General features: G+C 34.3%; 2 protein-coding genes across 15 annotated transcripts; one reads left to right on the top strand and one right to left on the bottom strand.

Moving 5' to 3' along the window:
- Positions 1-4,187: 4,187 nt before the first annotated feature.
- Positions 4,188-14,217, top strand: LOC110784891 (pentatricopeptide repeat-containing protein At5g46100). Of its 14 annotated transcripts, none has more exons than XR_008922556.1 (6): positions 4,188-4,359; positions 5,025-6,708; positions 6,808-6,884; positions 7,387-8,432; positions 8,541-8,606; positions 13,883-14,217. XR_008922556.1 is itself a non-coding variant. In XM_021989338.2 (2 exons), exon 2 carries the CDS (start codon positions 5,128-5,130, stop codon positions 6,574-6,576), a length of 1,449 nt encoding a protein of 482 aa, XP_021845030.1. In that variant the 5' UTR covers positions 4,188-4,359; positions 5,025-5,127; the 3' UTR covers positions 6,577-8,610. The 14 variants fall into 14 exon arrangements, 1 of the variants encoding a protein (XP_021845030.1); XR_008922555.1 differs by having other exon boundaries at positions 5,025-6,726; XR_008922557.1 differs by lacking the exon at positions 6,808-6,884.
- LOC110784892 (protein DMP4-like) lies at positions 7,472-8,238 on the bottom strand. The gene has a single exon (XM_021989339.2). The coding sequence runs from the start codon at positions 8,236-8,238 to the stop codon at positions 7,603-7,605; it is 636 nt and encodes a 211-aa protein (XP_021845031.1). The 3' UTR covers positions 7,472-7,602.
- Positions 14,218-21,963: the final 7,746 nt, after the last annotated feature.

Raw genomic sequence — 21,963 nt, 5'->3', positions numbered from 1 at the left:
TCATTTCTAATCCTCATTTATCGGAATTGGAGGTATATATATATATACACACACACACACACACACACACACACACAATCTATTTCAGCTCCCTTACAAAACAAATGTTATTAGCAATCATTAAGCAATATGTTTCTTCCTACAAATACATGTTATAATATTAATTAAACATACTTGATATATTTTAATAAAAATAACTACGCCATATGTTTTTCCTATCGCGCGCCAGCCAACAACTAGTAGTCTATAAAAAGGAAAACCATAGACAGTTGGATGACACGTGTCACCCCATCTTTCCTCTATACATTTATGTTTATTTTTTCCAATTGTTGTTGTTGTTGTTGTTGTTGTTGTTGTTGTTGTTGTTGTTGTTGTTGTTTTATATGAAGTATTTTACAGCTTCAATGCCTCTTCCACAGTTCCACTCCATCTCCCTCTCTAACACTCAATATTACATCATCATTTAAATAATGCGGAGTATATTGTTTCAAATTTCACCTCAACAATTATATATTCCCCCTAAAATCACAAATCCTCAATAAAATTAGTACTCTTAAAGACGGCTAAATGACCCTTATGTAACTGGAACGAGATTAAAAGCTACTCCCTCTGTTTCTTTTTGTTCTTTACATTTGGCTTTTTACACGTTTATTAAAAATTAGTTAATGTGCATTGAGATTCCTCAGTTTTTTTATTTAAACAAGGAAAATTATGTTTATTTATAATGTTTTCACTTTTACCAAATTTTTGATATTGGGAAAATGAGAAAATTTTAATATATCAATGAAAAAGTGTGAAAGATTAAATGACCCAATAAATTTAATTAGTTACAATAATAATATAGACAAAATTTGATAGAATATTAAAGTATTTATGTGATATATAAGAAGAAATGTAAATAAAATTTTGAGGAATTATTCTTGCGTGGACCTGGTCCACAATAACATTAGTGTGGACCCAAAACCAATAATTTTATCTAGCACCTTTTTTACATATATATAGACCTTTATTGTTCATATAGTGACTATAATAAATGAAACACCAAAATTCTTAGATATAATAACCATTTTTTGTATCATAGTAACCATATATTTTTAAAAGTGAATGGTGACTTAAAATCACATTATTCGAGCACAACATGTATCAAGGACACCAATTTGATATTATTTTCTATAATAATCATGTTAAACATGCCAAAATAAGTTATGAACAAATTGTTGATCTTCTTTTAGGCATGGTCCACAATAAATTTAGTGTGGACCAAGTCCATTTAAGAATTATGCAATTTTGAGATACCGGAAAAAAAAAAATTGAAAGAACAAAAAGAAATGGGCGGAGTAGTTAATTTTAAAAGAACAGGCCAGTCTAATACGGAGTCCACCATGCCCAAATGAATTACGGAGTATCTGTCTCCTCAAACTCGAGAAATTCCGAGTTAATCTCAGTGATTGGAAAAAATTTCCAATCAAATGACATTTTCGTAAAATTTTGCTTGAAAATCGTAGTTGGTATAATGTTAGGGGTTGACTGTATATTTGTAGTTATTGACTGCATATTACTCGGTGTTCATTGTATAACACTTATCGTCGACTGTATATTTTATGATTGTTGATGGATTACTAAAATGCAATATTGTTTATTAGAAAGTGGTTGACTGTATATTTATAGTTGTGGATTGATTATGAAAATACAATTAAGATCGTACATGTGGCTCATTTAAGTTTATTGTATATTGTGAGCTGTTGACTGTATATTATATAGTTGTTGATGTATTATGAAAATACAATTAAGATCGTACATGTGGCTCATATTTGATGACATGTCACCCACATTTAATGGCATTTTCGTAATAAAATCATCAATTATTTACAAAATTGCCATTTGATTGGAAAAATTTCCCAATCACTGACATTAACTCGGAATGGCTCCTCAAACTCGAGAAATTCCGAGTTAATCTCAGTGATTGGAAATTTTTTCCAATCAAATGGCATTTTTGTAAATATTTTGCCCGAAAACTGTAGGTGGTATAAAGTTAAGTGTTGACTGTATATTTGGAGGTATTGACTGTATATTACTCGGTGTTGATTGTATACCACTTGTCGTTGACTGTATATTTTACGGATATTTCATGAAATACCCCGAGTTTTGAAGTAATTCACCAAATGCCCATCAAGTTCCAATAATTCACCAAATACCCCTGACAATTGACTTAATGCCCCAAATACCCTTACTAATAACGGTCCGTTAGTCCGCCGTTAGCCTAGTTTCATAATTCACCAAATGCCCCTTTTTTTAAATTTATTTCACCAAATACCCCTATTATTAAAATTATTTCACCAAATGCCCCAACCTTAAAAATAGTTATTCTGATTTTCCAACGGCTAGTTTTTTCGTTTGAAAATTAGTCGTTGCTTATTGTTTGCTTATGCCTTCTTGATCCACTAAAGTTGTGATAATATCTAAAGGCTAATTTTGAACAAACGTAGTACGAAGAGAAAATAATAATGTTGATTGTGTGTTCCACTCAATACAAAGCTACGCAATTTATAGGTATCAAAATAACAAACTAAGCCTTATAATAAGGGAGAAATATACTTATGAAATGAATCCAAGCAACAAAGAAAATCAATGTTCTGATTAACGAGTGGGATATCTTGAAATGAAAATTTGTACATTAAACCCAAGGCATAATCCAAAGAGAAGCTAGTAGGAAACTTATTCCCGATTTACAGCTACGATGCCAATTATGAGCTTTGGATCTATTGAGGTCACAAGGAAATTTGACAAGCATCGATTCATCGTACACAAATTCAACTCCACTGCTTCAACCCACGGACGGGAAACACTTGAGGAGAATCTCAGAATCTGTTTCGAGCTCCTGTTCTAATATGGTCAGTGGAGGAACCAATCTCACTATTTTCCTTTTCCAGCAATTAATATTAACAATTTAACATTCCTGAATTTCAACAAGCATCAACTAGCGGGCCAACTTGTACATCCAACTCTATACCAATAATAAGACCCTGCCCTCGGACTTCTTTCACATGTTGTTTGCCTCCCAATTTCTTTGTTAAGAGTTGTCTGAAGTCTTGACCTTTCTTTGCTAAAAGTACTTGCTTGCTCTCTTTAGTCCTAAGTTCTGCCTATCCATCCCAAACCATGACATAAATAGGATTAGCCTTTCTTCATTTCAAAATCAAAGTAAGATGTCTTGTATTGACATTACAGTATCAACTTTTTCTTCATTTGCTTCAAGTGCTATTGCATCTTACCGTTTCCCCTATTTTCAGTATTTTCTCCTTCGTCTAAGCTTCCCCTGTATTGTCCTTCATGCTGCTGCCCCCTGTTTTCTTGCTCAACTACTCCCTTGCACCATTCAGATTGTTGCAAGGATCACACTTGTAGTACAACCTTTGTGGATTGAGTGTTGTATCGGAGCTTCAGATGACAAATTTCCTATCACAATAGCAAAATTGGTTAGGTACTCTAATATATGTGGACTCATTGTGTGTGGATGATGATTTTGAAACAAAACTCATGACACAAATCTAATGCAATTAGCAAAGCAAAGAAAAACAACATCTAAATTACAAGAAACATTCAGAAAGTGGGTTTTTATAGCCAAGCAAGACCAACGGCTACTTTTCAAACGAAAAAACTAGCCGTTGGAACATCAGAATAACTATTTTTAAGTTTGGGGCATTTGGTGAAATAAGTTTAATAATAAGGTTATTTGGTGAATTATGAAACTAGGATAACGACGGACTAACGGGCCGTTAAAAGTAAGGGTATTTTGGACATTAAGTCAATTGTCAGGGGTATTTCGTGAATTATTGGAACTTGATGGGCATTTGGTGAATTACTTCAAAACTCGGGGGTATTTCATGAAATATCCGTATATTTTATGATTGCTGGTGATTACTAAAATGCAATATTATTTATTGGTAAGTGAGTGACTGTATATTTACAGTTGTAGATTGTTTATTGTAGAAGCTTATTGTATATTGTGAGTTGTTGACTGTATATTATATAGTTGTTGATGTGTTATGAAAATACAATAATGACCGTACATGTAGTCCACATTTGATGACATGTCACTGTACTTTAACCCATATTTAATGGCATTTTCGTAATAAAATCATCAATTATTTACAAAAATGCCATTTGCTTGGAAAGTTTTTCCAATCAATGACATTAACTAGGAAAGGCTCCCTCAAACTCCAACTCGCATACAACACCTCCAACTTTCGGTTGTATCACCACCTCTAGTGGGCGGCGCCTCTTCCATTGCGCATTTTCAATTTGGGGGACTTCCAACCACTTCTTCTCTGCCGCTGCTATACCGGTGTTGACGACAGTGTATAGCTTCTTTTTCTCCTGTATTATGTCACTTTTCTATTTTGTATCGATTTTATTGTTGATATTATTTGTATTTATGGATTCAAAAAAGTGTTTAATTCGTTCTGTTGCCAAACACGATGTTTCAATTGTTGCAGTTTGTTAAATAAATTCTGTTGGGTTTTTTTGTTGCTTTTGTTTTGGTGTTGTTTATGTCTCAATATCCAGTTCCTATTTATAGTTGATAATCATATTATCCCTCTTGAAAATCAGTTTTTTATGCATACTAAGTTTCGTTGAATATGAGTTTGATTGAATAAGAATTTGGGGTTTTTCAAAAAATAAATAAATTTGAATTCTAAAGCTTGAGGAAATGTAGGTGGTAGGGGTGGTTTTGTTCATGAGAAGATAGTGTATTAGGTTAGATTCGAACCCCTGATACCATAAGTTATTTGATGATTAACAAGGCCTCAAAACCGTCGAACCACTTTAACCATTCAGCCTAATTTAGCAGGCTTTTGTTTATAACCCGTTTATCTTAGGATGGAAAACTGTGGAAATGAGCCTTTTCTCCGGGAGCCCCTCCTGCCCAGGCTCAGGGACGGGCCTGATATGAATGAATAATTTCGATTCAATCTAAGACATTGGAATGGATTCAATTGGTGTGTTGTTTTCCATTTCTGCAGGACGTTTACATGTTGTTGGACTTGGTTTGTTTTAAAACATCCCAAACCATGGTATGAGCTTGGTTGATTTTCTACATCCATAACATTGTGAATCATCACAATTATGGGAACCAGGGCGGCATTGAAGTGGTCGAAGAAAATTACAACATCACAAGTGGAACAGCTCATTCGAGCTGAAAAGGACTTGGCTAAAGCCATTGTGATATTTGATTCAGCAACAGCTGAGTACAAAAATGGCTATAAACATGACCATACAACTTTTGGGCGTATGATATCTAGATTAGTCTCTGCCAACCAGTTTAGACCTGCAGAGGAGCTCCTTGGAAAAATGAAGGAAGAGAAGTGTGAGATTAATGAAGACATATTCCTCTCCATTTTGAGAGGATATGGTCGGGTTCATAAGCCATTGGAGGCCATTCGAATTTTTGAGAGCGCAAAAGGATATGAATGCAAACTCACCGAGAAGTCTTACATAACTCTATTTTCCTTACTCGTTGATGAAAACGAGTTAAAGATGGCCATGAGGTTTTACCGCTATATGAAGGAATTGGGTATTCCACCAACTGTTGTTTCTCTTAACATCTTGATCAAAGCCCTATGCAAAAGCAGTGGGACAATTGATGCTGCCTCTAATATATTCCGTGAAATGCCACTTCGTGGATGTCCTCCGGATTCATATACTTATGGTACATTGATTAGTGGGTTGTGTAAATGGGGAAGAATTGATGAAGCAAATGAACTTTTCAGAGAAATGGAGGCAAAAGGTTGTCTACCAACTGTTGTTACCTACACTACTTTGATACATGGTCTGTGTAAATCTGAAAAGTTAGGTGATGCTCTGACATTGTTTGAGGAGATGAGAAGCAAAAACATTAAGCCAAATGTGTTTACCTACAGTGCTTTGATGGATGGTCTTTGCAAGCATGACCGTTCTTTACATGCCTTGGGTCTATTGGATGTGATGGTTCGCCAAAATCTTTCTCCAAACATGATTACTTATAGTACTTTAATTTATGGACTTTGTAAAGATGGAAATCTTTGTGAAGCTTTAGAGATTTTTGATAGAATGAAACTTCAAGGTCTGAAACCTGATGCCGCATTGTATGGTAAGATCATAAGGGGATTCTGTGACTTGAGAAAGTTCCAGGAGGCTGCCAATTTCCTCGAGGAAATGGTCCTTGCTGGAATCTCACTCAATAGGTTAACTTGGACCATTCATGTTAGGACTCATACCATTGTCATACAAGGACTTTGTGAGGTTGATCTCATTCGAGCGTTCCGTTTGTACCTGAGTATGAGAACAAGAGGGCTCTCTGTTGAACCTGAAGTATTTATTTCACTTATCAAAGGCTTCTGCAAGAAAGGAGACCTGCACAAAACTTGCCGCGTTGTTGATGAGATGGTTTGTGATGGCTGTCTACCAGATAAGGAGTTATGGAAGGCTATCTTAGAAGTTTTTCTTGATCAGAAAAAGATGGTGGAGTCTGTTGAAAGCTTCCAGGTGCTGTTGTTACAGAATATTGATGAGCTTGAGAAGTTGTCTGTAGATTAGAATACCTTTGAAATGGAATGGTGTGTGACCATAAGTGCATAGCAGTTCAGCAGGTTCAGGTTCTTGTTAGTTCAACTTGTTAGTAACTTTTGGCTTTTAAGAATGATCTTGAATGAACATATCTCCTGCAAGGTGGGTTGCTATTTACAGGTTTGTTTTCCTTTGTTCTTTTTTTGCGACACTGTTCTAAATCTAAGGTTTGCCATTTATTCTTCTATTTATCCATTGAAGGCACTAAAAATAGAAGCGACTCAAGTGAGGAACTTTTAATTTGACAAAGTGGGTTCTGAACTGGAGCATGTGATCAGGTGCAAAATATACCTTAGCCTGGTTGTTTTGTTTTTTGAGGGAAATCCTGATTGTTTTGTTAGTTACAATGTTAAAAATAAAGGTGTTTTGTCAGAGGTCGCCATATAATGACATATTAAGAAAACAGATCAAATCAAAGAAGTATTGCTTGCTATTGGAATTATCTAAAATCTAAATGCAAATTAATGTGACTAGACTACTAGAGTTGTGAATTCACTACTGCCTTGTGGCTGCACTATTGTGCTAGTTTCCTATTGATATCTAGGGGTTCTTAATTATTCAGAGCTTCTGCCACGCAAAGATAATTACTGTCTATGAAAACGGAATGCAGAGGTTAAGCTTTATTTTCCCCTTTATTTCTAAGTTTTATTTTATATCACTGGGAATCACATGGAACCTTTCTGTTTTGAACAATTTGCTAGTATTTCTTGATAATTTCATCAAAATGATATAAGCTTCTGTTTAAAACAACTATGATTTAGCTGTTTGTCTCTATTGCAGAGTTATATTGCGGTAAACTTGTCTTCGTCCTTCTCTCTCTCTTTCCGTATTGTGTGACTTATTGATTTTCTAATACACGCTGTAATAAGATGAACTGATCTTATTAGAGCATCATACAAGGTGAATGGAGAAAGAGAAGCAGGTGGAGCTATATACAATAGAATGCGTGTAATGGAAATATACAATTTGGAATATTAGTCACGGCAAACCAATTTATCAATTTGCAGTTAGGGGGAAACCAATCCCATGGCGATGTGTAGGGAATGCTACAAACAGCATACTGCAAAGGACTCCTATTCCAACAGGTAGTGCTGTAAGAATCTCCTGGGTCTCTTTTGATGGCGTTGGATAGAAGCATTGAACCGTGTTCTTATCAAATAAGGCAATTGCTGCAAAAACGAATACTGACATGAAAGCATGTAGAAAATCTATGAACCGGAGACGGTACTTAGCAGCAAGTTGGGATGGAATTGTTGTTGACCCATCTATGACCCACAGACCGTTGAAAGTGGCGAACCCGTAGTAGATATTCCCATCGTTGTCCTTGAAGCAGTCAGTGAAGCTTAGTAGGAAAGATGACAACCCACAAAAAGCAATTAGGATGGAAGTAATCGTTCTGCTGACCGGGTCACATTCACCTTGGTTTGTGAAAACCGGTGCGAGAAGCTGGAAGGCCATAACTGTTCCAGTTGGTAGTAAATTGGCCAAGTGAGCCGTGCTCTGAAATGTCTGGCTGATGGCTTGCTGTATTGGATTTCTGTCTACTGTAGAAGGTGGTATATCTTGGAGAAGAGGAACCTTTTGCTCATCATCAATCTCTCGAGCTTCTTCGTTGATTGCACTGACATCCATTGTACTATGTCTCTCTTCCTATATCTTTTTTTTTATCACTATATGTTATACTTTTGACAGGTCTTTGAAAGACTGAATGCCAATGCCTTATAAGAGAGAGAGTATTGTAAGAAACTGCGTTGAGTAGAGCAAAAGGGATGGGAGGGCAGCTAAGTAATGCCTTGCAAGAAAGAAGAAACTGAGTTGTATTTGAGGTAAAGCTTACTTTATTAGAATCATGGGAAAGTTGCTCCTGTAATTTAGTTAAGAAGGGTGTTATATTATCCAATGAGCTTGGTAATGACACCCTTGTTTACTAACAGTTGCAAATATTTAAGAGCTATGGATTTCTCAATTTGTCATCAGTTAAAAAGATGAGAGACCTTTCGGTAATTGCTTCAACGTTTGTTTATTTCACCCAATTCACCGTTTTGTTTAAGTTAAGAGTGCATCTTATTGCTATTGCTGGCATTTGAGATTATGTTAATTTATAGGGTAAAGCTACTTGCATGTTGTATGTCAGTTAACTTAAACGTTTTGCTAATGGTTCCTCTTCTCCTGGATTAAAGAAATCCCGAAAGAATGGTTCAATGTTAATGACAACATATGATGCTTCCTTTTATTTGAAGGAATTATGTCCTTAGACATTTCCGGCAATGACTAAATATAAATAGGAATTAATTATGAAGATATTAAGTTCATTATTTTAGTAATCATATTTGCTTGCTAGAGAATAAATGTGATTAGTAGGACAATATTGATTGGACCTACAACTAAAATATATTAATCCTATAAAGTCGCACATATAAGCACTAATTGAAATGGGCCCAAAATGTCCTATGGCAACCGGCCTGCTAGAGAAATAAGGTTGGGCTTTGTGTTAACCTAAAAGCTCTAACATTATAATAGTTATAATGTTAGGGATTTAGGAATTACGTGATTGAATATCTGACAAAAAGGAAAACACAAAAACCCTAACTCTTATTCTCTGAAACGCCGTTCTTCCCAAACAAAGCAAGAGATTAATCGTGATCGTTCTCTTCCGTACTAGCATACGTGGGATTCAATTGGTGTTTGTGGACTAAGTAGAGGAGCAACAAGTGGGGCTCTTAGATCTTCGAAGCTTACATACGAACGGAAGAACACGCTACAAGGGTGATTATTCTTTCGTCTAAATCTGATCTATACTATTGTTATGCATGTGATCCTGTTATAGATGTTAGGAAATTGTTTCCTGAAATTCCGCTTTATGCATCTATATTATCCTACAGTGGTATCAGTTTTAGCCTCTTGCATAATATTTTATGATCATGATTGTATGCAACATTATTATTTTGATTCAATTAAGGGAAGATTTATTTATGGCTTGAATTTACAAAATTAATATATGATATTAATCGAAAGGAATTAATAAATCGTGATTTCTTTAAGTTTTGCTCAAAATAAATTTATAAAATTCCGAAAATTTTAACCTAAGGCCGAAATTAACAGTTGATGCCACACAAAAATTTTCGTATTTTTTAAAATTAAATGCGTTAGATTTTGAATTATTTATTGGTTAATAAGATTAATCATGGAAATAATTTGTTAACAATTAAAGATTTGATTTTTAATTTGTGAAATAAATTTACTGATCATCTTCTAATTTTTATACAATAGCCGAAATTTTTTGATAATTTTTTAACTAATTTTCGGAATTTTTGTATATTAATTATTGAATTTAGTTAATTTTTATGTTTAATTCGATTAATCATAAAATTTAAGGATACCAATTAAATTTTTTGATTTTATTTGTTAAGAAAATTCAATAGAACCTCCTAATAATTTAGTTCGAATTTTTCGGATTATAATTGTTATTTTTCTGAATTATTTGAATAAAATTAGATAATTATGCCCTAAATTTTGAATTTTTGTTAGATTTAATTTGAATAAAGATTCTAATTGAAATCTAACTTTTTTAATAAACCTAAAATTCAGTTTTAATTTTGTTAAATCATTCAAATTTTCTGCCATAATTTTCGGATTATTAAACCCAAATTAAAAATTTTAATCTTTAAACAAAGGTTGGATAAATACTAATTTAAATTGGTAATTGTTGCACAATTTAAATAAAATTGCCCACCATGGCTGGGTGGCCACCACCTGCGACGGTGGAGCCACGGTGGAGGGTTAATTGGGGCGACGGAGGGCGGCTGAAAAGGGGCGGCAAACTGGAGGCAGACCGACGAGCAGCGTGCTTGTCGTTTCCGTCGTATTCTAATCGCTGCTGTCCACGGGCTGGCATCCTTTTCTGCCGGTGGTTGGCCTCGCTGCCGGTTATCTGTTGGTGGTTGAGGTCGACCGGCGTGGCTTTGTCATTCCCGTGGAAGATGACCGGCGATGGTGGTTCTGGCCGGCGGTAATAGTTAGTGCTGGCTGCAGCCATTCGTAACATTAGTCGGGAATGTTTCGATGCTTCCGATTCATTTAATCCGGTGATCTGTTACGTGTCATTGGTGTGACTTTGTAGGTTCAGTCAAGAGTAAGCTGTGAGCTTAATATTCATTAGAACTCACTGATCGGAAGCATTGCTCCAGCTAGCTGTTCCGATCACTTGATCTCACTGAATTAATTGTTCGCAATTAATCTGAACCTTGGTATTGACTTCAATGTGAACCTATGACAAGCCCAATCAAGTATGGGACTTGGTTACTTTGCCTGATGGGGTTAAACCCATTGGTTGCAAATGGATTTTCAAACTGAAAAAGGACAAAGATGAAAACATTGATGTCTTTAAGGCAAGACTAGTGGCAAAAGGTTTTAGACAAATTCATGCTATTGACTATGATGAAACCTTCTCACCAGTAGCCATGCTGAAATCCATTAGGATAATCCTTGCGATTGCTGCCTTTCATGACTATGACATTTGGCAGATGGACGTCAAAACCGCTTCTTGAATGGGTTCTTGAAAGAGGATGTGTACATGACACAACCACAAGGTTTTGAAGATCCAAACAGTCCAAGGAAAGTTTGCAAGCTTAAGAAGTCCATTTATGGGCCAAAGCAAGCATCCCAGAGTTGGAACCTCAGATTTGATGAGGCAGTCAAATCTTTTGCCTTCCTCGGAAATGAAGAGGAGTCTTCTATATACAAGAACTTGAGTGGGAGTAGTATTGCTTTCCTAGTATTGTATGTGGATGACATACTACTCATAGGAAACGACAAGACCATGCTTGAATCAGTCAAGGAATGACTTAAAAGTTGTTTCTCCATGAAAGACCTAGGAGAAGCTGAGTACATCTTGGGAATAAGGATCCATAGAGATAGATCCAAAAGGCTGATTGGACTTAGCCAAGAGACTTATATTGATAAGGTTCTTGCAAGGTTCAAGCTAGAAAACTCCAAAAGAGGTTTCATTCCCATGCAACATGGCATTTCACTTGGCAAGACTCGGTGTCCTTCGACACCTGATGAGGTCAAGCGCATGAGTAATGTTCCTTATGCCTCTGCAGTAGGGTCCATTATGTATGCCATGGTATGCACTCGACCGGATGTTGCATATGCCTTGAGTATGTGCAGCAGATACCAGTCAAACCCAAGAGAGGCGCACTGGATGGCAGCAAAGAATATCCTTAAGTACTTGCGAAGGACTAAGGATAATTTCTTGGTCTATGGTGGAGATAATGAGTTGTTTGCCACCGGATACACCGATGCAAGCTTCCAAAGTGACAAAGATGATTTCCGATCACAATCTGGTTTCATATTTTGTCTCAATGGGGGGGCTGTGAGCTGGAAGAGTTCTAAGCAGAGTACCATCGCAGATTCTACAACAGAGGCTGAGTATATTGCAGCAAGTGATGCAGCAAAAGAAGCTGTTTGGATCAAAAAGTTCATTAGTGAACTTGGTGTAGTTCCTAGCATTGAAAATGGCATTGAGTTGTATTGTGACAATAATGGTGTCATTTCTCAGTCCAAGGAAACCAGATCACACCAAAAATCCAAACATGTGCTCAGGAGATTCCATCTTATTCGAGAGATCGTTGAAAGAGGAGATGTGAAAGTAAGCAAGGTTCATACTGAGGATAACGGGCTGATCCTCTGACAAAACCGCTTGCTCAACCTAAGCATAAGAGTCACTAGGTCTATGGGGCTTAGGCATATGGGAGAATGGCTTTAGGTTGTTTACTTCACGTTTACAATTGTAAAGACATTTATTATGCTTTGAATGTTTATCAATAAAAGTTCATACTTATTTAATTGTTTGGTTTAGTATTAAATAAAATGTCCAAATAACTTGTGTTTTCAAATAGGATTATCGAAAAACGTTTTGATAAAGGAACCCTATAAAGTGAACTGAAATCACAACTTATTAAAGTCCCTAGTCTAAATCACTAAATTGGACATAAGTGATTTATGTGAAGACTAGCATGTAATTAATTGATAGCGCAGTTCCATGGGCTATGGAGACATAGAGATTTCTAATTAATCATGTGGATGCATATTTAAAAAATGAGACTTGACTTAACTAGATTCTAAAAGTAGAATCAAACTTCTATATTTAGTGAATTCCTTAGACATGAGTATGTCTTAATAACCATGAGACAATTAGTTTAACCTTGACGCTGTTAAACGCCGCGCCGTAAAAGGAGGTTATAAAGGCAGTGATCAGGTGGGCTAAAAATTGAGTGGGAGTTATTGTCATACAAGAGTGAATAAGTCCTCCTATTAGATAGGAATGGTGTCTGGGCCTCTTGATGAGCGAGAACTGAAAAATTGCATGGCCATGCGGAATGGGATTAAAATGTTAATCTTTATTTGAACAGTTCGAACTCGGCGATCAAGCAACTAGAATTTGAGAATAACAGTGTGTTATCAAATTTTGGCATTAAGAGACTTAAGGAATTTAGCATTGTGTTCTTGTCTTCGGACAAGTGGGAGATTGAAGGAATTATGTCCTTAGACATTTCCGGCAATGACTAAATATAAATAGGAATTAATTATGAAGATAATAAGTTAATTATTTTAGTAATCATATTTGCTTGCTAGAGAATAAATGTGATTAGTAGGACAATATTGATTGGACCTACAATTAAAATATATTAATCCTATAAGGTCACACATATAAGCACTAATTGAAATGGGCCCAAAAGGTCCTATGGAAACCGGCCTGCTAAGAGAAATAAGGTTGGGCTTTGTGTTAACCTAAAAGCTCTAACATTATAATAGTTATAATGTCAGGGATTTAGGAATTACGTGATTGAATATCTGACAAAAAGGAAAACACAAAAACCCTAACTCTTATTCTCTGAAACGCCGTTCTTCCCAAACAAAGCAAGAGATTGATCGTGATCGTTCTCTTCCGTACTAGCATACGTGGGATTCAATTGGTGTTTGTGGACTAAATAGATGAGTAACAAGTGGGGCTCTCATATCTTCGAAGCTTACATACGAACGGGAGAACACGCTACAAGGGTGATTATTCTTTCGTCTAAATCTGATCTATATTATTGTTATGCATGTGATCCTGTGATAGATGTTTGGAAATTGTTTCCTGAAATTGCGCTTTATGCATCTATATTATCCTACATTATTATGTGAACACCAGATTTTGTCAACCGATGTTGTAGAAATACGGAGTACGAAAATACCTGTTTCTTATAATTTTAATTTCCTGTTATTGATACAGGCATACGGCTCATTGAGAAGGTCTTTTTTTGGATTCCTTTTTGCTGAAGTTATGGTAATAATCAATTGGTTAAAGACATTAGAATTATGTTATACAGAATGAATGTTATTCATGCCAAATTTTTAGGCCGCGGAGGTACAAAACTCTTCTGGTTATTACTATAATGTTTGTACATTAATTTCATTTTCCCTTGTACGGTATGTTCTCCATAAAATCAGCTTGGCTGTTTTGTTGCATTTACTAAAAAAAAATTGTTGTTAGTGTTGCGTAGGTGTTGCTTTTATTCTAATGTCTCTTAGTATCTTGCTAAATAGACAATGTTATAAAATTATTTCCCTTCTTTTTGTTTTTTGTTTTGTATTTTTTTGTTTTGTTTTGTTTTGTATTGTATTTGGCGTAACGGCTTTAATTCAGTTGGGTGACTAGATGGAAGCATCCATACAAATACAGTACTTCGTTAAACAGGCAAAACTTACTCTTCTTTATTCATTTAAAGTATGCCTGATTATCTTGAGCCTCGCCTGCTGGCTTGCCACCCGGAGTGCTTTTAATTTTTTTAAGGTGGGTTTTGGGCCACTCAAAACTGAAATTTAGGTTTAACATTAGCCCAAAATGGCTTGGAAGTCTGCTGTTGTTGGCCCGGAATATCTGTTTTAGGCTCAAAAATTTTGACTTGAAGTTTAGCCTGCCCATAAGAACGTTCTGGTTTTTTCATTTAAAGTAGACCTGAATATCTTGAACCTTGCCTGCTGGCCTGCAGCCCGGCCTGCTTTTAATTTTTTAGGTGGGTTTTGGGCCACTCAAAACTGAAATTGCCCAAGTTGACTTGGAAGCCCGCTGTTGTTGGCCCGGAATATCTGGTTTAGGCACAAATTTTTTTATGCCTGGCCCGTGATAACTTTCTGGTTTTTTCATTTGAGTCGGCCCAAACTGATCCGTTCTAATTTAAAGTAACAATACTACAATTTTTTTTTAAGGTAAAACGAGTAACTGAGCTAGGACTTTCAGAGTGGTGAGATAGTAAGGAGAACTCTCTCTCAAATTGCCCCTATTAGGGATTGAACCCCCCAAACCTCCACACATCAATTAGCATGAAATGCTTATACGTAGTAGTTGTATTTCTTTACTCAGACACAACACCACGTTGCAATGGAGAACAGAGGATTAAGATTTGAAACTGCTTTTGTGAAACATCTTCTAGTTCTAGCAATTGCGCTTTCTACATTTCTCCCGTTGAGTGATGATTTGAGTTCCATTTCGCTTCCAGGCTGCCTTGCTTGCCCATGTAAGCTTCCATTGTGTTTTGTTTTGAAAACACTTTTAGAAAACATTGGATGTATGATTGTGTTACTAATTTTCATATGTATATATGTCTTCCGTTTTCTTCTAGTTGTAATGTTTTGATTTTAACGCTTGTTAAATACACGTTTTTTACTCATTAATATCTCTAATTGTGTATAAGTAATAATTATAAAAGTTGATATTATCAAAATATAAATCGAGATGAATCTAACAAAATCATATATGTCTATTTTAATTTATGTATAAATATCAAAGCATGTGAAAGGAGAATATATGAATATGGAGTACTTTAAAAGTTCAAACGTTACAACTAAAACAGAACGTTATCGTATAAAAAATATGTTGAACAATGGATGGTGGCAAACGACAAAGGATAGAGGAGCACCGAACGGTAATAATTAATGGCTGCATAGGTATGCATCTATCTCTAGATGCATATGAGCTAAGACACACTATATTATAAATACCCATTTTTCTCTCTCCTCTAACCTTTCCCCATTTTCTCTCTCATCAAACCCCATTTTATTTTTCTCTCACAATTTTCTCTTTCATCAAAACCTCCACATTCTCTCTCATCAAACTACTATTTTCTCTAATCAAATTGCATATTTATCTCTCTTTACACCTCCAATTTGACTCCGATGGATTCCACAATGACGGTTACTCATGCGATTTCGTCGAATTTCTAGTCAGATCTGTCGATTTTTTGGTTGAATCTATCGAATTTCTAATCGATTCCGGCGAATTTTTGATCAGATCCGTCGAATATCTCTCTCCTCTCTTTACGTCAATCCATGTTTATTTGTATGAAATTCGTGAGTTTTCTTTGTAAATAGATCTTTAATTTGCATTTATTCAAGGTTTATTTGCTGCGAATTCGTGTTTAATAATTTGTTAGTTTCGTCACTAAATTTGAATGTGATTTTAATTTACATATTGTCGTTAATTGATTTCGTGGTGGGAGATGTTCAAATTAATATATGTAGATGTTCAAAATAATATATGTAGGTGTTCATTTTTTTAAACAACAATTTTATGCTGCGATTTTAGATCTATCACCGTTCATGTTTAATTTATAAAGTTCGATGTTCAGAATTGTAGAATGAACTACATTTGGTAACTTGATATTGTTGTTGTTGTTGTTGTTGTTGTTGTTGTTGTTGTTGTTGTTGTTGTTGTTGTTGTTGTTCGTGGTGATTGTGGTAGTTATTGATGAATATTAATTCTGAATTTGTTATGTTCAGTTTATAATTTATCATGTTCCACTTATAAAAGATGATGTTCACAAATAATAACACTTTTGTGTGATGTTCATTTTTTCAACTCTCGTGTTCAACTTATAACGAATCATTATAAAACTATCATATGTTCATGAATAAGAACACTTTGTGTGATGTTCAGTTTCACAAGTCTTATGTTCAATTTATACAGAACAATGTTCAACTAACAACATTATGATTTTTTGCAGGAAGGAAAAGGTTAATATGAATGCGCCAACAAAAGAAAAAAAACCGATTCAGAAATGGAAGATGTGGTATTAATTAAGAGAGGCTGCAAGAATTGAAGGAAAAAACAACAAGAAAAGAATCTGCAAATAAGGAAGCAGACAGACAGAAAAAAGACCGGTCTAGCGAAAAAGTGGAAGCCGAAAGGAAAGAAGCAGAAAATTTAGAATCATATAGAAATAGAACTAAAATAGAAGAAGCATATAGAAAAATAGATGATATGTTCATTTTTTGAACATGAATGTTCATCAAGTTACTTTAAATGTCCGTTTTTTTGTTCTTTATGTGTGCTTGCAACTTACTCAAATAATGAGATATTTTTGGGGGAAAACAAGCGTTATACAATATTTTGAAGAAGAAAAAAAATTAAAATTAAAAATTAAAAATTAAAAATTAAAAATTAAAAAAATAATAAGAGAAAACAGAATAATGCACTAAAAAAGGAAGGCTAAAACTGCTAAAACGAAGCAGTAAAATTTGGGCACCGAACGGAGTTGGGCTTACATAATTGGACTCGGACGATAAAACCATTATGGCCCAAAAGATAAATCTCAAGTGGGCTGGTAGTAACTCCTATTGGACTGCCAGCCAATGTGGGCTTTTGAATATATTTTTTTGCCCTTTTTCCCATATTCAGTTGAGTCTCTATGTCCACAAATAATATACACACTCCCTTCATCCCAGAATAATTACACTATTTTGACTTTTTATACTTTTCATATAATTCACTATGATCCTATTTTATTTCTAGTATATGAAAAATAAATTAGTATACTTCATATAATACGGAGTATATGGTTGGTTTCATCTTAATACATATTTTCAAAACATTAATATTTTATAAGTTTTTATAATATGTAGTTAAAGATATTGATGGTTAAAGTTGTACATTGACAAACTTGTACAATCAAAACGGTGCAAGTATTCCGGGACGGAGGGAGTATGTTAATGTCTCTTAACCCTTGTGTGTTTTAATGTATTTCCTCTTTATTTATTTGAAAGAAAATATGTTCGGATAAGTTCAGTCAATTTTTGCTGAGACCAAATAGGATAAATTTGTTTTTTTAAAAAAAATGTTACCTAAGTAAAATTGATGAATAAAATAAGTTCTGATTAGTCTAGTTAAGTAAAGAATTAGTTGAAATAAATGAAAATCAAGAGAATAAAACACATCTTATATTACTCGTTCTGAGATCGATTCTCGTCCACATCACTTATTATAGTTTCTTTATATATATATAAAAAAAATTATATAAAAATCCAATAGTTGCATGACATGCAATCATGCACTTGCAATGTCTTTAACGATGAATTGGTTGATTGACAGAAGCCAAAATGGTGTGATGCTCCCGACAATAAGTAACAAAATTCCCTAATAGAAGAATTTTGCTATATTAATTTCCATCGTTTCTTAGTTACTATTCTTCTTTTGAATTTGATGATGAAGAAGCTTCCATTATGTTCAAACCTTGCCTAACCCTTCTTATTATATATTACTCTAATTCTAACAAATGTTAGATCTAGAATCTCTAATTTCTACATGACTAACCTAATTTATTTATTTATTTTGGTACAACTTAGCCACAGAGGCAATTAATTACAAATGCAAGTGGGAGATTCGAACCTGAGACGGTGAGATTTCACTACAAAATTATGCATCAATTAGAGATGGATTTTGAGACGTATACAACAAACGTCTCAAAATTGAGACAGATTACTAAATTTCGTCTCTAAATTAAATTTGAGATGGAATTGTATAAGGAGTTTCAAAAATTCCGTCTCAAATTTGTAATGGATTTTCAAGAATTCCGTCTCAAATTATTTTGAGACGCCCTACTTTCGTCTCAAATCCGTCTCTAAGCATCATTTTGAGACGGATTTGGATTATATAGAGACAAAATTACTCGTCTCTATAAAATGATGATTTTGTAGTGTTTGTCGTACTCAGACCATCAATTTTAACCAATATGCCAAAACTTCATTGGTAACTACTTAATACAATAATGTTGGTTAAAATTGTATGTTTTATGTTAGGAAATTATTTTTCGCCCTCGTGGTTCTATGTACGTTAGAATTTTAGGTAGTAAGTATTGCGTAGCATATCATTTTTACGCTACGTTAATCATGCTTCATCTTAATTAAATATACTTAGAACTCAAGAATCGTGGTTATATATAGTCATACATTAAGTCATGTTATACTTTTCTTCATATATATTTAATGATATTTCATACTACGCTAAACAACTCCTAACGTACCTTTGATTTAACCTCATTAATTAGGTTTTTTTGCTGCCTCCTCTTCGCTACTGCTATCGATATTAGTTGTAAGCATCCTTTAATTTAAAATTTATATGCATGACGCACGTTTTTTTACCACATTCTTATGTCATACGTGCCTACGTGGCACTCCACATTTTTTTTAAGTTAATTTTCTTGGAAGAAGTGAAATTCTCTTTGGATTTATCATTTCCTTTTTATGTGGACAAAGTGACACACTTAATAAATAAAACGAAGAGGGTGGTATTAATAACAGTGATACAAATAACTACCATGACTGGTTGATCAAACGAACCAAGATAATTAATTGACGATTGACAACGTAACCAACAACTGATTGATAAATATAAAACCACATAGTCCTAAAATCTCTATGTATTGATTATGCTCACTTTTCCACAAATTAAAAATGTCTTGTCTGATTTTAACTAATTTGACATATGCTTAAACATAGTGTCTTGTCTAATGTTATTGTCATCTACTTAAATACAATTAAATGTTGGTTTTATACGAAATGACTCTCTACATTTGACATGTTTAGGCTCTTTAGCCCTACCAATTCCGTTGGCAAGTTATAATTAACCTTTGATCAAAAGTTGGATCAACATATATTTGCCTTGCTCAAATTTTAAAATAAAGGGTATAGTTTTAGTAAGATCGAGCTACATTTAGACCTGGTTATTGGGCGGATCAGGTAAGGGCCGGTGCGCTACGGGTCATCAACAGATGGGAGTTATTGGAGAGTCCCTTTTAAAATGGTAATAACATGTCGGATTGATGCAGATCACGAGTCAATAATGGGAGGATCAATAAAATGGCAAGAAAAGGGGATGAAAATGAGATCCAATAGACAGTCCATGTAAATACTAATTTATTCATACGTCTAATTTTACGTTATCTACTTTCTTTACTAACTTATTGGCTAATATTTTGACCTTGTATCGACCTTGTCCAATAAAGGCTCTGTCTACTAATAACTATGTCTAATGAATTATTTCAAAAGGTCTTGCATGCACAAGGTGTACAATAAATTTATTGTACACCAACATAACTTTTACCCAATTTTCTCTAACTTTTACCATGTTTTCTGTAACTTTTATATTATTAAAAAAAAGTTGATAGATAAACATTTTAAAGGGTTCAATAATTAGTTTTATACATTATTAGCGATTTTGAAGAAATATATTTTATTAAAATGAAAAATTTCATCACTTAAAAAACATAACTTTTACATATACAAGGATAACTTTTAAGCATTTTACATTAACTTTAACTAATATTTATCGTACACCCGATGTAAATAAGAATTTGTGACATTCTTTTTGTATCGACTCTAACGCTTTATTCAACGGCCTACGATGTCCAATAATTAGTTCTAATTATACCTATTCAAATGCCGTGTACTATATATGATCCGTAGGTTATTTATCGTAGTACTATATATGTAGGCTTGCATATTTTTAAAAGAAAGGTGCTATATTTCGTAAGAGTTGTTGCATCCATGATTGAATATATAGAAACTATTGGAATTTCCACTTTTGAGTACACTAGTTGTGGGACGGCGCGCTAACGCGCGCGGTCCCCCAAGATATCGGAATTAGTTCGTAGAATTAATTAGCGTATAAGTAAAATCGAGGGAATTAGGTAGTCCAAAAACAACTACAAGGGATAGCATTTTGTATTCCAATATCGGGTGCTTGATCTGTTCAAATAGCAGGTTAATGCAAGCTAGATAGTACATTATAGGAGGTCATGCTAGAAAAACAGCATTACATATTCCTGAAATCAGCATTGCAAAGCAGAACCTAAAGAACTCGGTATAGTGCCCGAGTCATAATATGTACAAGAGTAGTTATGTTCATGTTACAAAATATTTAAGGGGTATTGTTGAGAACACCGCACTACGAGCTTGTTCCCTTCAAAAACCTTTAGGTAATGAGACTACATTCCCACCTTCTATACTATTGCAACAGAAACTAATTCTGTTGGCAAGAAGTGTAGGAGCCATAAGCATATTACGTACGTGCAAATACTTAAGGGTTTAATTCTGGGGGTTGCTAAATGCAGCATGATTTTACTTAACGCAACCCTTTTTTCTTTCATTTGTTTCATTCTGGAAAAAAAAACCCTAACCCCCACTTTTATTGTTTTCTCTCAACCTTTTCCCCTATTATTTTTATTCACGTAAACTTGAATTTTTTTAGTGTAACGTGTATGTGATAAAATTAGAATACGTATTTGGATTGACATGGACGATTTTTTTTGAATTGGAAGACCTTGGAATTGAGGTAATATCCGTTTTTTTCGGTTTTTTTCGAGTCACTTCATGTAACTTATATGAAATATACACTTCCATTTTGTACATATTGAACAAAACAGAATTAGCTATTTCGTATAGATTGAACATAGTGGAACTAACTATTTCGTACAGATTGAACAAAATAGAGTTAACTATTTCATACAGATTGAACAAAATATAGTTAACTATTTCATACAGAAACCAAAGAATTAAAAATGGTATTTCTGATTTTTTACAGGGGTGCGCCAAAGTAACTGAAGGTTGCGTATAGCAACCGTGTTAATTCTAGGCTAAGAAGTGTAGGAGCCATAACTATTTAACCTTTTAAAATGTTTTTCCACAATTTTTTTCATAATCAAAACATGTTAAAAGTTATTTCATACAAAAACAATGAGTAAAAATGATCCCGGTATACAATAACTTTATTGTACATCTTATGCGTGTAAGATTTTTTGTATGCCAATACTAATGTAACATTAATTAGTGAGTACCACAACCATGCATAAGTAACGTTTTATTTATTTATTTTTTATTTTTTTATTTTTTATTTTTAACATGGGATAAGAAACAGGAAAAATAAAAAGCACTAAATAACAAAAACTAAAAAATCTGAAAACAAATAAACGAGCGACGCTGCACAAAAGCAAAAACGGAGTAAGGGTAAGACGAATAAACGAGCGGAGAAGCAGAGGCAAA

The sequence above is a fragment of the Spinacia oleracea genome, chromosome 6 (genome assembly GCF_020520425.1).
Source record: "Spinacia oleracea cultivar Varoflay chromosome 6, BTI_SOV_V1, whole genome shotgun sequence".
Taxonomy (NCBI): domain Eukaryota; kingdom Viridiplantae; phylum Streptophyta; class Magnoliopsida; order Caryophyllales; family Amaranthaceae; genus Spinacia; species Spinacia oleracea.
This window is presented reverse-complemented; position numbering and strand designations above follow the sequence as displayed.